Source organism: Schistocerca cancellata, chromosome 5, assembly GCF_023864275.1.
Source record: "Schistocerca cancellata isolate TAMUIC-IGC-003103 chromosome 5, iqSchCanc2.1, whole genome shotgun sequence".
Lineage (NCBI taxonomy): Eukaryota > Metazoa > Arthropoda > Insecta > Orthoptera > Acrididae > Schistocerca > Schistocerca cancellata.
In genome coordinates, this window is record NC_064630.1 from 765,084,417 (window position 1) to 765,103,069 (window position 18,653).

The window sequence follows — 18,653 nt, forward strand, 5'->3', positions numbered from 1 at the left end:
AACTAAATGAAACTTCCAACTGTCAAAAACAACAAATATTAAATAGCAATACCATGAAGGTAGAAAAATTAAGTACCAGTACAATCACTTGCCAATCAGTTCCGCACACAGTAGCAATAAATGACAGCAGTAAGAATTACAAACAGTTTATGGCGAGGGAGAGAGTGAGGGAGGGAGGAGTAAAAATAACTATTAAATGTTATTCAGGAATAAAGATTTCTTAATACAGAATGAAAGCACCACTTACAGTGAGCTTGCCCTAATATCAATAATTTAAGAAGACTGTAATATACTTTTTTCATCAAACAATGGAAAATCTGGGATAGAATAATAATATGAATAAGGAAAGATTGCTATTCATCACACACAGGAAGTGTTGAGCAGTGGATAGGCACAGTTGAAAGTAGACTGTTGGGTAAGCTATTGGATTAAGTCCAACAGTAACATCTCCTAGCCATCTCTACACCTTCTCCCTCATTTGCTTCACCTGGTCCTCACCCAACAAGCCACCTTCCTTAATGTCTACATTTGCCTTGTGTATAGCTCTTTCAGTACCTCCACCACCATTAAACCTACCGGTCATCAACAATACATCCATTTTGACAGCAGCCCAGTAGCCACCCTTTTCACATGAAGAAGTCCCTTCCATACAGCCTATATGGTAACTGTATCTGCAGTGAAAAACAGCCTATCTCCAAATATGTAAAGTGTCTCACTGGGGCCTTTGCACACCAAAATTACCCACACCATGCTGTCCAGAAACAGATCTCCTGCACTTAGTCTCCACAGTCACCTACCATGCCCCACATACCCATTGAGGTCTATAAAGGAGTGCCTCCATGTTAACTCAGTACTTCCCAGGATTGGAGCATCTGAATTATGTTCACAGCCAGGGTTTTCACTACCTCTTGTCATGTCCTGAAATGATGAATATCATCCCCACTCTTCCCATAGTGGTGTTCCATTACCAATCAAATCCATGCAATATTCTTGTCCAGCCCTATTCCCCTCTTGTTCACAACCCTTCCCCCACAGTTCATATCCCTGTAATAGAGCTAAATGTAACACCTGTTCCATAATCCTTCCACTACCACCTATTCCAGTCCTATAACAAGCTTCTTCAACCCCACCAATGCCAGGGCCACCTGTAGACGCACACATGTGCTCTACCAACTTAGCAGCACGCACTGTGTGGCCTTCTATGTGGGCATGATGACTAACAGGCTGTCTGTCCAAGGGAATGGCTACAGCTAAACTGTGACCAAGAGATAGCTGGATCACCCAAGGCTGCTCCCTAGTTATGTCATCCTTCTCCTTTGGTCAATGAATAGAATGTTACTGCAATAAAAAAGAAAAAGACCAATGGAGGGAAGGATACGTGTGTCCTATGATAGAGGCAGAAATCTTTGAGTATGTCCACACATGCAACTTACACCACTGAAAAAAGCCACATTTAAGTGAGGAAGCTTGGTCTTTTTACTGCACTCCTTTTTAGACCAGCATTTGGTATGATGTGACCCATCGTGCAGAGAAACATTTAAAAAACCTGACAGTACTGCTTCTGACCATCTCACTTGGGCAATCCCTCCTATTCCACCAAACGATGTCTTCACAGTGACCATTAACGTTGTATTAATGCACTACAGCATAATACAAAGCATTTTCTTTTATTAAATTAATTAAAATGTACACATTTAACTTCTTTCCACATTCTTGAGACTCCTCTCCATGGGATCAATGAAATACAACTCACGTAACATAATGTAATGAAACAAAAGAAATGCAAATATGAGTTTTTCAAACATAATGAGGTACACTCTGTCTACTTACACATTAAATATTATAAACACTGTGAGTTATTTATAGAACATCAAATATCAATAAGAAAAGTAAGGACAGCTCCACATTCTTTGGCATCCAAACTTATAAATAAACAGTATTGTAACCTAATATATTGTAGTGTTGTTTAGCTCCTACAGGTATTGGTAGCTTAATATTGACATTAATATATTGGTGTTTTCAAACAAAACTGTTTTAGTTTATAAAAAGAGAAGTGTGCTTACAGTATGCACACATTTCACAATAAAATTCAGTCATTAGTTGCTAACATATTTTTATTTCACTTTACAGATTTCAACAAATTAACTTGTCATCTTCAGAAGCCTAAAAAATTAGGGACATCATAAATCTTCAGACCTTGGCTACATATTTATGTAAATTATAAGAAGTATATTACAGAAACTTATTTAGTATTGGTTTAGCAGACATCAATATCTTTTTTTACATAAGCATAATGCCATGGTACGTCCACAGTGTATATATTGTGTGTGATCATTGTAAACACAGAATGACAATTTACAATAACTGAATCACTTCTATGTACATGTGAAGCTGTTGTGTTAGCAGCAACGAAAATATAAAGGGTGTTTCGGAAGTGAGGATGATGATGATGATGTTTGGTTTGTGGGGCGCTCAACTGCGTGGTTATCAGCGCCCGTACAATTACCCAATCTTTGCTCAGTCCAATTTCGCCACTTTCCTGGATGATGATGAAATGATGAGGACAACACAAACACCCAGTCATTTCGAGGCAGGTGAAAATCCCTGACCCCGCCGGGAATCGAACCTGGGACCCCGTGCTCGGGAAGCGAGAACGCTACCGCGAGACCACGAGCGACGGACGTTTCGGAAGTGATGATCAATATTTAGGGACATGACAGTAATAATCATTCAAAACAAAAATACACACCTTAAGTGCTATGAGCAATTCTTGCTCTTTGATACTGTGAAACAAATCTCTTTTACTGCATGCTCTTTGCTTTCCATTGGGAAGTAAACAAGGAAAAAATGTCCAGTAAATATGTGCTCTAAAATATATATCAAGAATATCTCATAGCTCTTAAAGTATGTGGTTTAGAGCACATGTTTACCTGACTAGTTTGTTTCAAATGATCATTCTGTCATATCCCTGAATATTGGCCATCCCTTCTGAAACACCATGCATTAATTCACACAAAAATTACAAATGGCATATAAAGAAGTAAGTCCCACTACATTAAAAAAAAAGGTACTAATATATAAAAGGCCTGGCGATCAAAAGAGTGTCTGTTTTTAATGCAAGTTGATCACTCTACAAATTTTCTGAATTTGGGTGGGAATGTTTATATATTTCAAATTAGTATATAGGGTCATTCCGTACCTTGCAGCCCTTGTCAGCTATATGAAAAATTTCAATGTAGAGCATGGATGGAGGAAGAAGAATGTGTTTCTCAATTTTGAGATGTTCTGTAAAAGTTGCGTTATATGAATTCTCACCATGTTTGCTCAGCAAGTGCTCACAACATTGATTCTTAAACGCCCTCACTGTCTGTGCTACATAAAAGCTCAAACATGCACTGTGTTGTATTTTATATAATTTGAGAAATTTGTCAATTAGAGGTTTCTCATTATGTACACAGAGCAACTTGGTTGCATTATTGTTGGTAAAGGACACAGCATGTCATATTTTTTAAACAAATTAGCTATATGCTATGAAATGTTCAAATGCTTTAGATGACAAGAAGTGATGTGGAGCTGGTTTGCAAACTTCCCACCTCTCTCCCATAGGTTGACTCACTTGGTATGCACAGCCAATCTTCTTCTCTGAATAGCAGGCCACATCGATCTCCAAAAACTACTTCTCCGAAGAATAATGCTGGTTAAGGGAATTTATGAGACTCTCTCTCTACTCTTGAAATAATTTTGTACTCGAAGAATACTTTTAGTTCAGTCATGGTATATTTCAACTTCCACAAAAAACAGATTCACCACTTCTCATGCAAATATTCGAACTCGTGAGAGTCAACCAAGTTGTCAAACATTAGACTCTATTAGGATACATTTACAACAGGGTTGGTTTAATAACCACCAGAAAATATGAACATATCTCGCTTCTAGCATGAATTACTTAAAAGTCTAATCTCATTTTTTCATTTGTTCTTAACAATCATCACAGTCATGAAACCAGCAAAGAATAGCACAGGCTCTTCTCTACACACACACACACTGAAACACTATGGATCATAGAGCAGGTATTTGTCAGCTGCCGGACACAGAAATTTTCGAAGCACTACATATTCCCCCCACCCCCCCTCCCCCAATCAGATCGAACATGTAATATATTATATACCATCATCATGTACATTTATATCACATAGAATAACAATTCTATGTGATATACCTTGTTCTTTTAATAACCATGAATACCCTTTTTCTTATTATTTGGCTATTCCTTATTTTTTTCATTTTACTTTTATAATAAAACATGAATATTTCAATCAATGTTGGAGTTAGCTCTTTCAATATATGTAAAAATCATGAGGACCATTTTTTGTTCTTTTTTCTGCTCTTTATCCAATCGCAAATTCCAGGTGTTCAGGACACTTGAGTACTTTATTCTTTATTCAAATTCCTTGTACTATTTTTTCCTTAGTACGTACTAGTATCATTATTTGTAGTAATTTGTAGTCTGGGGGAACTCTGGGCAAAATAAAAGTGTTGGCTTTTGACACTAGTAAACTTACCTAAAACACAATAAAGCTAGTCGTATATGGAATTCAAACTTACCAGAATAATTTCTATTAAATGTGTGACTTCTGTCATGGTACTGTCCTTTTCCCTTAGGATCAGTACCTATACCTTATATGTGGGTTGACCCTATGAGTGCACTTCCTCCTTCCGTTCTGGTAGGTACACCCCTTTATAAAACATCCCTATCCATCAGGCCACAGGTCGTCCTATCTCTATGTAGGTACGCTTGCCCTATATCCTTAGCAAATGCTGGGTACATCCCCCTTATCCTTTATGAGTAAGCCTAATGGTTCATTGCCCTACTATACATCTTTATGTACACTATACTTAAATATTTCCTGTTAAAAAAAATCTATTTTACACTTCACTCTCACTTCTTAGTACCTCCTCTAACACCTTAGAGTCCTCTCCCACTTCTCAACTTCTATAATGTTAGTAGATACTAATGACTCACCACTTCATCAGTGTGTTTGCTACCCTGACTTTTCTTAAATGATTATCATGACTAACTCCAACCTTGCTTATTAGTGTTTTATAATTATTCCACAAGCTCTCCTGCTCCTATCTCACTCAGTGCTTGAGTTGATTGCTACCATTCTTTCTTTTTATGTATATTTATGTGTGTACATCTGGAAAGATGCACACTGTGTTTTTTTAAGTGATGGTTCTACATCGTTCCTTTTTGTCCGACACACATTTATGTATATCTTGTATATACATACACACACATGTATGTATATACAAGATAAGACCCAAAAAAAGGAACAATGTAGAACCGTCACTTAAAAAACAAAGTGTGCATCTTTCCGGATGTACACATATCTTTTTCCCCTACAACCCTTGGCAGTTCTTACATCCTTTTGATGTCTAACTTCATTGTTTGTGTATTCGTATTTCTTTGTGTGTATGTGGAAGTGTTTTTGTGTAGTCTGATTCTTCAGCCTTCTTATCTGACGATATTTTGTAGGTTATTGGAAATCACGGAAACTAGGAAGGACTTCTGCAATAGAAGTAGATGAATATGGAAAGAGGGAAAAAAATAGATAGGTGCTCAAACGAGAAGTAAGAAAGGAAATAAAGGTAGATGTGGTTGCTAAGATCGAAGAAGAGAAAGAAGACAGCCCTAAAAACAGGAAACCCTTTCCACCCCCCTTCCCCAGAATCCCAACCTCGCTGGTGAGAAGCCAGAGGAGGTATGGTGTTAAATCATATCCTACAGAACTGACATTCCCATCTTCACACTTGAGGTCCCCAAAGAAAATCTTAGCTACCCTATGGAACTGGCAAATGGTGAAGAATCAGGCACACTTGTTTTCAAAGGTCATTTGAAAGGTGTGATGTGTGTTTTGTGTTAGTCATGATTTATTTGTTAGTGTAAATTGTGCTTTTACCTACACTACCCACCCCTTTTCTACATCAATACAAACAAATATTCTGTACGAAGTATAAAATTATATATTCCATTATCACAGTCATTTAATTAGTCACACAATGATATGTTTTCAACAAATATAATATTACATTTAGTTTACTATGAAAAATATGCTTCAATGACTTTAACTTGATTATCTTGCATTCAGTGAGAGAATGGTATTCTCACTATTTCAGAAATTATTTTGAAAGTTATGTGTCAGGTATGGTTCTCCCTACTTACTTAGAACTATGTGACAAAAAAAGGATTATCAGGAAGCTTTCAAGAAAACCATTTTTGGAATCACTGTAATTATGATTCATATTAATAGAATATACAAATTTAATGACGTTAATTTCACCCCGACTTCTGCCCACAAATTTGCGCAGAACACTGGTGAAGAGATCACTTACAAGGACTAATTCAGCAAAAATAAAACCTAACTCTAGGTGGAGACCGCGTCTACTGCTGTTGGCATTACAATCGAAACTGGGGGAGAGAATGGCGGGCAAGGCAAATTTAATCTATCTTAATTCAGGGATAATATGCGCACCAATTCCCACCTCATGTCGCCACCTAGTAAAGTCAGGATAAGTTGGGGCGAGCCGGGACGAGTCATGAAGACAGGTAGGATCACCCCTGGAATAACCGAGGAAGATGCAATCAAAATTCCTAGTGGGCACAACCCCCTCACAACCGAGGATGACACAGTAAAAATTCGTAGCGGGCACAGCCCTCTAACAACTGAGGATGAAGCAGTCACATACCAGGAGCAATTTTGGGTGACGTAATAACAAATTCTCGCTGGTATGGTTTTTACCAGTACCTCTAAGTGTGAAATGACAGAATAGTTTAAGAGTTTGGGGGAATTCGGTGAAGGAAAATTATTACAGAAGAAACACAGAAAACAACTTGGAATCCAACAGTCGTTACTCTGCCCGTTAATACAGAACGTTAATGTCCCTGGGAGATATACGACTTTATGTCCTTTACATTGTACTTTCCTTTTTCTGACCCAGTTGTAGGATCCACTAAAAAGAATATCTTGGGATGGATTACCGTCTGAACCCGGTATGATCCTTCATACTTTTGGAAAAACTTATGTGTGTGTTTTTTCAGGCCAGGGCTCTGAAGATGCTGTTTTAAAAGGACTAGGTCATCAACTTTGTACTGCTGTTCTACAGCTTTCTCATTATGCTTACTCACTCTTTGTTGTGCCTTTTCAACTAAATTTCTAGGAACTATTTCCTGATTCAGTGTGTAGTTGACAGTAAGATGTCCAGGCCAAGTAAAACATTTAATGAGAGGTTCTCCTACAAATGCTTTGCCTATTACTTCCAAAGGTGTTAATCCAGTTGGTAACTGTGGTAATTCATTTCAAATAAGTTCAAAGTCTTTAATTTCCATTGCCCATAAACTATGTTTTTCATGGCAGTAGGTGTGGCATAATTTCCCAATTTCTTTCATAACTCTCTCACACGGATTCGAGGATGGGTTATAGTTGGATATTAATACTTGACGAATATCTTCCCAAACTAGAAATTCTTTAAATTCATGACTGACAAATTGTGGTCCATTATCTGTGAGAAATCATTTTGGTTTTCCCACCTCCAGAAATTACTGTTGCAAACAATGTATAACTGTCTGTGTACTTGCTCTTTTTATAGGATATAACTTAAAATATTTTGACCAGCACTCTATGTGAAACAAAAAGTATGACACTTCTCCCTTTCCTTTAGGAACCGGTCCAAAACAATCTGCAGCTGTAAGATCGTGTAACGATTTAGAAATAATTGGATACATTTTGTATTTAACATGAGCGTTACTCTCTTTCACCTTCTGACAGATTTCACAGGTCCTAATTAAAGATGCTACTTTATGTCCTAGCTTCTTAAAATAATAGAACTTATTCATATGAGCTATACACTTTTTTATTTCGAAGTGTCCATCTCCTGTATGAATATACCACACAATTTCGTCTTCCATTAACTTCGGAAAGCAAATGCGCCAACATTGTGATGTTATACTGTCTCTCTAAAACAAATTATGCCCTATAATTTTCCACTTTCCTGCTTGATTAGGAGGTACGGAATTCCTGATACACATAGCAAACATTTCTGTAAAATAGGGATCATGATGGATGTTTTCTGTTATTCTTCAGGCCATCTCTTGTCTGGTGTGTGAATATTCTACTGTCATAAAATTAATTGCAAAAATTACGCCGGGTCCCTCCGTACATTTTAACTCTTCCATGCCTACTGGTAACCTAGACAAAGCGTCTTGTACAATATTCTCAGAACCTTTTACATACTGTATCCAAATGTCATATTCCTGTAGGAACAACATCAATCACATTAATCTACTGTGTAACAACTGACTACTTATTAAAAAAGATAGAGCTTGATGGTCTGTATAGACATGCATTTATGACCCCCATTCTAGTGTTTGGAATTTCTGGATACTCCACACTGTTGCCAATGGTTTTTTTTTTTTTTTTTTCCTTCAGTAGCTGTGTAGTTTAATTCATGTTTATTAAGACTACAGCTAGCAAAAGCTATGGATCTATCATTTACATTATCTACAACCCACTCTCCTTGAACAAGTTCTGCTGCGATACCATAATCAGATGCAATGGTTGAAATTTTAAATGGCTCATCCATACTCGGATGATGTAATATGGTTGATTCTACCAGTGCTCTTTTTACATTTTCAAACCCGTCATTTGCCTCTTGATCCCACCACCGTATTCCCTTTCTTAATAAATGTAAAATTCTTGGGTCATTCAATCTTGACCTTGTATATACCATCTATAGTATCCGGCCATTCCTATGAATCCCTTCAACTGTCACATTTCTAGGGGTTGGATATTCTTTAATAGCTTTTATGCACTCAGGATCCAGTCTAAACCCCTGCACACCTACAATATGCCCCAGAAACGTAATCTCTTGTCACGCAGGGAAGTGCAATTTAGACAATTTCACTGTAATACCTTTTTCTTTAAATTTTTTCGGGGTCTTACTCAATGTTAGACAATGTTCCTCCCAGGTAGCAGAGATTATGAGGATATCATCCACATATATTATTAAATCCTTCAATAAATCACTTCCTAATGCCTCATCCAGAGCACGAATAAATATGGATACTGAGATATTTAGTCTGAATGGTAACACACTGAAATGACATGATTTAGCATTGAACAGAAATGCTGTACACTTCTTTGATTCAGGATGTAGCCTAATTTGCTAATATCCCACCATCAGGGCCATTGTGCTAAAAACCTTGCTTTTTAAAATTTAGATAATAATTCATCAATGCTAATTGGTGTGTCTCATTCTGTCTATATGTTTATTCAATGTAGGCATGTTTAACACTAATCGCACACCTCCTGTAACCTTTTTATACCACTACTAAAGGGTTATTCATGATGCTAGAACTACGTTCTATTATATTGTTGTCAATCATTTTGTCAATTTCCTCCTTAACTGCTTCTTTCAAACTTATCAGTATTGGATATGGCTTACAGAAAAATGGAGTGTCATCTTTGATTTTAAACTTACATATGTCATCGCTGATGTTGCTGGAACTATCGAAAAATACTACTTCATATTCCATTAGAATTTTATATAAATCTAATTTTTGTTCACTGGTTAATATTAGAGATTCATTAACTTTGTTTTGTAAGTCAGCTGAATGTGATATGCCATTTACATTATCGATCTCGTGACAATCGTGCTGTAGCAATTAATCGTAAACATTAACATTCAGTTGTCTGTCTTGCAATGTAATTATCGATTACAAATGGTATCCAACATTTACTGTCACCTTTACCAAAGCAAAGAAGATTTTCCTCGAAATTCAATATGATGTTAAATTCTAATAACCAATCTAGGCCAAATAAAACATCATTTTCTATTATTAAAAGTGTTTGACAAAATCTGATATTTCCGATGTGGCTGTTCACTTGGGTTTCATGTTTCACAACATTACTTTTTCTTCCGGTTATGCCAACTATGTAAACTCCAGTTACTGGTAACAGTGGTAAATAATGCTTAATCTGTAATGTGTTAAAGAACACTCTAGAAATAAGCGGCACCTCACTCCCTGAGTCCATAAATATGTTAACTTCAGAAGTCTCCATGGTTCCTGCTATTATTGGTTGTGGATTTCTGGTAGTAAAGCTTGGTTCTTCCAGTAACAACCATTCCTTTGTAGGTATTTTGTGCGTGAAATTAACATACTTATTATGAACCATGCCTCTCTACAACCTGGGCTCCGGCCCTGGATCCAGATTGCAATGTGTTTTCCTCATTATTAGTAATCACTGGTTGGTTACCAAATCAGGGTACTATGTTACTACTTTGTGCTCTATTATTACTTGGCACAAATTCCTGCGAAGTTATTGGACATAATTCAAAGGTGGATGCTGCTTCTGATAATCATCATTGCCATTATTTCTGTTGCACTTGTGTACTCTAGCTAAGCTGGCCTTATGGTTTTTTTAAATTATTCTTACTATTCCTTTTGTAATTAAGATTTTCACTTTGGTGTATGCTCTTGTTGCAGTCCTTATTTAAAGGCATCAAGTACATCCACAAAGGACAACAATTCTACTGTTTTCCAGCCACTATACAAGATGTCTTTTCTTGCATAGATAGGTAAGCATCTGATTAAAATTTGAACTAACCCCTCTTGTTCCATTGGCTTATCTAAGTACTTCACCTGCATTAAATACCAGTCGAAATACTTTCTCATTGTTCCCCACGTATTATTGTATTACTTCGGGTCACACAAATCTGATATTAGTTTTTCCTGTGCACTAGTGGACCAGTATTTTTCCTTAAATTTCTTCTGGAAGTCTCCCCAAGAAGAAAAGTTCTTGATATTTACAGCACTCCACTCTCCAGCTTCCCCTAAAAGGTATTCAGCAGCAAATTCAATCTTTTTCGAATCTTCCCAGTTCTTCGGCAAGGCTTAGTTCAATCTTTTCAGAAAATGAGTGGGATGTACTTCCCATCTGGCTTAAAATTAGAAAATTGCCTAGATAAGCATGAATTGGCTCCACATTGTAAATCCGTCATTACCTAACTAGTCAATACCACATTAGAAGTCATCCTCTTATGTACCTTGCCCTGAATAAGTTTGAATTCTTTCCATAATTCATTCATACCTTTCTTGGTATCACTGAGTTCAGAAGATAAGACAGGATATTCGTTCTTGGAGATTACTCTCGTGGCAACTTTTCAGTCACTTATTTCCTCTACCTGTTCCTCCAGACTACTTATATTTATTAAGTCTGAGGCTACTAGTTTCTCTTTAAAGTTTCTTTCCATGTTATCTGCTCAAGTGTTAACACCTGCAATTTGTGATTGGACTATTCGTATTAACTTATCCTGCTTTTCAACACTCTCAGATTGTGCAATCTTTGCTTTTCAGCATCAAATGCAACATTACATACATTTTGAAACGATCCTAACTTCTCACTAAGTTCAGATTCTACATTATTATATTTATCTTCAATATCAAATTCTAACTTCTTTGTCAAATCCTGAAATTGCTTATTATATCTCTGATTAAAGTCAGTGAACAGTTGATTTACGTGACATCTTAAAGAACTAGTTAGTTCACCATTCAAATCTATTTTAAAATTTTCTACTTTAGTAGTTAAAGCGTCAAATTCAGTTTTCAAATTTCCCATGCCTTGACATAAATGGCTAAATTCCTTACTTTGTTCATCTAATTTAGCACTTAACATTCCTAAAGTTTCATTCTGAACATCCAATTTATTATTTAATTGAGTATTCACTGAATCTAATTTAAGACACTGAGCATTTAAAGTTGTATTTAGTTCTTTTCTTAAAGAAGCATTTTGAGCAGTTGAATCTCTCCTCTGGTCATGTATTTTATCATTTAAAATTTTGATCAAATTCACTAATTGAGGCCATTCTGGCACCTCCTTACTCACCTTCATTGCCATGGCTGGTTCTGAAGTTTCTTCAACTAACTGTATGTTTCCCATGGTTTTACCAATTTTAGATCTAGTAAGCATTAAAAAAAATTCTAAGTATATTAAATACACAAATACAGTCTATTGAACAGTTTCTTCAACTTTATACTTAAACAATTATTGTTTTATGCTCACCCAGCATAGAGTTTTGTGCTGTGTCAGTGAGCGGGTATGGAATCAGCACCACTGAATAGCAACTGGTGCGGATGGCATCGGTTGTTGGTTTCCATGGCGGCATTGCCGCAATGTGTGTGACAGCTGTATACTCCCCACACTGGATCTTCTTAGTTGAATTAATCTTGTCGAATCTCTTCTAAGTCTAATACGTCGGGTCTTCTTTCCATTCTTTTAATGTTATTACTTCCTTACGTATTTCCCTTTGCTGCATTCACAAATTTTCTTTTTCATTTGATTTCTGGGCTAAATCAAGTTTCTCATAACTGTTTTCTCGTCTTGTTATAATCAGTTGCTTTTCTCATTTTCGTCTCTAATTCCCATTTCTTCAGCTACTTTTTCACCGGTCGTCACATTCTAATGCATTAGACGACAAGGTGGTTTGCAAACTTCCCACCTCTCTCCCATAGGTTTACTTACTTGGTATGCACAGCCAATCTTCTTCTCTGGATAGTCGAACTCCAAAAACTTCTTTGCCGAAGAGTAATGCTGGTTAAGGGAATTTATGAGACTCTCTCTCTACTATTGAAATAATTTTGCACTCAAAGAATACTTTTAGTTTAGTCATGAACCATGGACCTTGCCATTGGTGGGGAGGCTCACATGCCTCAGCGATACAGATGGCCATACCGTAGATGCAACCACAACGGAGGGGTAACTGTTGAGAGGCCAGACAAACATGTGGTTCCTGAAGAGGGGCAGCAGCCTTTTCAGTAGTTGCAGGCGCAACAGTCTGGATGACTACTGATCTGGCCTTGTAACACTAACCAAAACAGCCTTGCTGTGCTGGTATTGCGAACAGCTTAAACTATGGCTGTAATTTTTCCTGAGGGCATGCAGCTTTACTGTATGGTTAAATGATGATGGCGTCCTCTTGGGTAAAATATTCCGGAGGTAAAATAGTCCCCCATCCGGATCTCTGGGCCGGGACTACACAAGAGGACGTCGTTATCAGGAGAAAGAAAACTGGTGTTCTAAGGATCGGAGTGTGGAATGTCGGATCCCTTAATCGGGCAGGTAGGTTAGAAAATTTAAAAAGGGAAATGGATAGGTTAAAGTTAGATATAGTGGAAATTAGTGACATTCGGTGCAGGAAGAACAAGACTTTTGGTCAGGTGAATACATGGTTATAAATACAAAATCAAATAGAGGTAATGCAGGAGTAGGTTCAATAATGAATAAAAAAAATAGGAGTGTGGTTAAGCTACTCCAAAAAGATAGTGAACGCATTATTGTGGCCCAGATAGACACGAAACCCATGCCTACTACAGTACTACAAGTTTATATGCCAACTAGCTCTGCAGATGATGAAGAAATTGATGAACTGTATGATGAGATAAAAGAAATTATTCAGATAGTGAAGGGAGACAAAAATTTAATAGTCATGGGTGACTGCAATTCGAGAGTAGGAAAAGGGATAGAAGAAACATAGTAGGTGAATATGGATTGGGCATAAGAAATGAAAGAGGAAACCGTCTGATAGAATTTTGCACAGAGCATAACATAATCATAGCTAACACTTGGTTCAAGAATCATAAAAGAATGTTGTATACATGGAAGAGGCCTGGAGATACTAAAAGGTTTCAGACAGATTACATAATGATAAGACAGAGATTTAGGAACCAGGTTTTAAATTGTAAGACATTTCCAGGGGCATATGTGGACTCTGACCACAATCTATTGAATATGAACTGTAGATTAAAACTGAAGAAACTGCAAAAAGGTGGGAATTTAAAGAGATGGGACCTGGATAAACTGACTAAACCAGAGGTTGTACAGAGTTTCAGGAAGAGCATGAGGGAACAATTGACAGGAATGGGGGAAAGAAATACAGTAGAAGAAGAATGGGTAACTCTAAGGGATGAAGTAGTGAAGGCAGCAGAGGATTAAGTAGGTAAAAAGATGAGGGCTAGTAGAAATCCTCAGGTAACAGAAGAAATATTGAATTTAATTGATGAAAGGAGAAAATATAAAAATGCCGTAAATGAAGCAGGCAAAAAGGAATACAAACGTCTCAAAAATGAGATCAACAGGAACTGCAAAACGGCTAAGGGGTGGGGGGAGGGGAGGGCTGGGGGGGGGGCGTTGGCTAGAAGACAAATGTAAGGATGTAGAGGCTTATCTCAAGAGAGGTAAGATAGATACTGCCTACAGGAAAATTAAAGAGACCTTTGGAGAAAAGAGAGCCACTTGTAGGATATATCGAGAGCTCAGATGGAAACCCAGTTCCAAGCAAAGAAGGGAAAGCAGAAAGGTGGAAGGAGTATATAGGGGGTCTATACAAGGGCGATGTACTTGAGGACAATATTATGGAAATGGATGAGGATGTAAATGAAGATGAAATGGGAGATACGATACTGCGTGAAGAGTTTGACAGAGCACTGAAAGGCCCGAGTCGAAACAAGGCCCCAGGAGTAGACAACATTCCATTAGAATGACTGACAGCAAAGGGAGAGCAGTCCTGACAAAACTCTACCATCTGGTGAGCAAGATGTATAAGACAGGCGAAATACCCTCAGACTTTAAGAAGAATATAATTCCAATTCCTTAAGAAAGCAGGTGTTGACAGATATGAAAATTACCAAACTATCAGTTTAATAAGTAACAGCTGCAAAATACAAACGCGAATTCTTTACAGACAAATGGTAAAACTGGTAGAAGCCGACCTCGGGAAAGATCAGTTTGGATTCCGTAGAAATGTTGGAACACGTGAGGCAATACTGACCTTATGACTTATCTTAGAAGAAAGATTAAGGAAAGGCAAACCTACATTTTTAGCATTTGTAGACTTAGAGAAAGCTTTTGACAATGTTGACTGGAATACCCTGTTTCAAATTCTAAAGGTGGTAGGGGTAAAATACAGGGAGAGAAAGGCTATTTACAGTTTGTACAGAAACCAGATGGCAGTTATAAGAGTCGAGGGACATGAAAGGGAAGCAGTGGTTGGGAAGGGAGTGAGACAGGGTTGTAGCCTCTCCCCGATGTTATTCAATCTGTATATTGAGCAAGTAGTAAAGGAAACAAAAGAAAAATTCGGAGTTGGTATTAAAATCTATGGAGAAGAAATAAAAACTTTGAGGTTCGCCGATAACATTCTAATTCTATCAGAGACAGCAAAGGACTTGGAAGAGCAGTTGAATGGAATGGACGGTGTCTTGAAAGGAGGGTATAACATGAACATCAACAAAAGCAAAACAAGGATAATGGAATGTAGTCAAATTAAGTAGGGTGATGCTAAGGGAGTTAGATTAAGAAATGAGATACTTAAAGTAGTAAAGGAGTTTTGCTATTTGGGGAGCAAAATAACTGATGATGGTCACAGCTGAAAGGATATAAAATGTAGACTGGCAATGGCAAGGAAAGTGTTTCTGAAGAAGAGAAATTTGTTAACATCGATCGTTAGATTTAAGTGTCAGGAAGTTGTTTCTGAAAGTATTGGTATGGAGTGTAGCTATGTTTGGAAGTGAAACATGGACGTTAAATAGTTTGGACAAGAAGAGAATAGAAGCTTTCGAAGAATGCTGAAGATTAGCTGAAGATTAGATGGGTAGATCACATAACTAATGAGGAGGTATTGAAGAGAATTGGGGAGAAGAGGAGTTTGTGGCACAACTTGACAAGAAGAAGGGTTTGGTTGGTAGGCCATTTTCTGAGGCATCAAGGGATCACAAATTTAGCATTGGAGGGCAGCATGGAGGGTAAAAATCGTAGAGGGAGACCAAGAGATGAATACACTAAGCAGATTCAGAAGGATGTAGGTTGCATTAAGTACTGGGAGATGAAGAAGCTTGCAGAGGATAGAGTAGCATGGAGAGCTGCATCATACCAGTCTCAGGACTGAAGACCACAACAACAACAACAACAACAACATGGTATATTTCAACTTCCACAAAAAACAGATTACCAATTCTCATATAAACATTCGAACTTGTGAGAGTCAACCAAGTTGTCAAACATTAGACTCTCTTAGGATACATTTACAACAGGGTTGGTTTAACAACCACCAGAAAATGTGTACATGTCTTGCTTCTAGGAAGTCCAACACATGAATTACTTAAAAGTCTATCTCATTTCTTCATTTGTTCTTAACAATCATCACAGTCACTAAACCAGCAAAGAATAGCACGGGCTCTTCTCTACACATACACTGAGGCTCTATGGATCATAGAGCAGGTACATGTCATCCGCCGCATCCACATTTTGCTTGTGACTGTCTTTAGATCTGCTCACACAAACATGCAATGCACAGTAGGTCGGATTCATCTCTCTCATACTTCTATTTAAAATATCGTGAGTTTGAGATGGAGGAAAGCCAAGTGGTTCTATAATTTACATGGAAATTCTCTAAGCACTACAATGTCATGTATTATGAAGAAGATATGGACATTTTCTACAAAAGCACTAAGTTAGTTTCTTCATCATGTTCAATTCCATGGTAATGGTTGTGGCCCAAGAATGTGATGTAATCCAGGACAAGTCAGGATTGGAACTGGAGTTGGTCTAATGTTTATGCTGCCTGATTTAGATTGGAATATGTGTCGTTATAATTACGTTCAGTCTTATAATGCATTCATGATAACTGCACTGTCAGTTGAAATCTAGATCTTCAATGCAATAAAAAAGGCAGATAACATTACGACTAATGCTGACCTCCTTTCTGTCCTGAGTAAGTTTCTATAATAAACTTCTTATACTTTACATACATATATATATAGCCAAGGCCTAAGGATTTATAATGTTCCTAATTTTGTAGGCTTCTGAAAGTGATAAATTAATTTATTGAAACCTGTAAAGCAAAATAAAAATATAGTTGTGACAGATGAGTGAATTTTATTCTGAAATATATACTACATTTGCTTAAAATTACAGCCACGAATAAAATAATAAATATACCGACACTAATGCATGCAAATGTTGCCAACAGTAAAAATACAAGGGGGACCCAAAAATAACTGAAATTTTTATTATTTTGCATTTTTACTGAACTCCACATTCAAAGTACTTTAGTTCCATTCAGAATATTGTCCATGTGCATTAATGCTCTTGTCTCAATGCTTTTATCACTGCCGAAAGCAGTTCTGAAACTCTTGAGGCAAGATACTGTTCAAAACCATTAGCCTGTTTTCTGTGATGTCATCCACATCACTGAATTGCTTTCCTTTCAGAGTTTGCTTCTCCTGTTGAAACAAAAAAAGGTCAGCTGGAGCCAAATGGAGTGAGTAAAGTGGATGAAGCACAAGCACCATGTTGTTTTTTGCCATAAACTGTCAGACTATCAGAGTTGTGTGGATTGTCTGGTCGTTTTCATCGCACCCTCTCTCGTAATATTTGTAACACATCTGGATGAAAATGTCGATTTACTGTTTGTACTGGGGGAATGAACTCCTTGGGGACAATGTCATTGACATAAAAAACAAATCAACATTGTTTCCACAATGGATCGCGTTTGATGTGCTTTCCTGGGTTGTGGTGACACTCGAGTTTTCCACAGCATGGCACTTGCTTTGACTCTGGATTGTACCCTTGGCACAAACTGTCATCCCCAGTCACAATTCCTTTCAGAAAATCTGGATCGTTCCGTGCTACACTCTTCAAGTTACAGCAAACATTCACATGGTTTTCTGTTTGGTCATCTGTAAGCAACTGAAGAACAAATTTTGCAGGCACCCATCTCATGTGCAAATATACAGTTAAAATTTGCTGCACCATGGTCTGTAACACTTTTGTTTCCTCAGAAATTTGGTAATGATCTTTTGATGACTGCATCGAATGTACATTTAAATGTGTTAATATTTTTATCATTTTTTCCTCTCGAAGAACGACCGGGGTGTGGCAAGTCTTCACTTGATATGTTGCTGATTTGAAATGAGAAAACCACTCATAAACATGTGAGTTCCCCCAATCATTATCATCTTGCCATAGCAACTCAATGGTCTTGGCTGCAGTTTCCCCTAACTGCAAACAAAGTTTCACACAGACTCTTTGATCCTTCTTATCAGCTATGCATTAACTGTCAAAGGATTGAAATAAGAATGCAAACAACAGAGCACCACAAAGAAACCTCTTGACTCCAACTGACACCAGCTTACTGAACGACAAGGGAGACACCAAACTAACACCACATAGCAGCACAAAGCATAACTACAAAGCGTGCTTGCACAACAGTTTGAGTCTGGTTTTCTGTGTTCCCCCCTCATATTTACATGGCAAGGCAAGCCAATTTACTCAATTTTTATTGCTATAAAAACCATAGTTTAAATGCACTCACCACAAAAAATTGTCTCTCTTACCTAATAATGTTACAATTTTTGGAATTAATCCAACACGTACCATCCTTTCCCTTAGATGTGTATCAAATGACAAATTCATGAGAAGTTTCAGGGTAATGTGGATGAGGTCAGAATTGTTCATCATCAAAACTCTGGGCAATTTTTCAATCACTCCAATATCAGCCTGAAAAAAATTACCACAAGATCAACAAAATTCAGGATAGTC

At 37.3% G+C, this 18,653-nt stretch overlaps 1 protein-coding gene across 2 annotated transcripts in view; it reads right to left on the minus strand.

The window, feature by feature from the left end:
• The window catches only part of LOC126188997 (kinesin-associated protein 3), a 226,372-nt gene that overhangs the window by 124,422 nt on the left and 83,297 nt on the right, over positions 1–18,653 (minus strand). For both annotated transcript variants that reach the window (XM_049930800.1, XM_049930801.1), the window contains exon 8: positions 18,449–18,611. In XM_049930800.1, the coding sequence (XP_049786757.1) occupies positions 18,449–18,611 (163 nt within the window). The remainder of the gene's footprint in view (positions 1–18,448; positions 18,612–18,653) is intronic.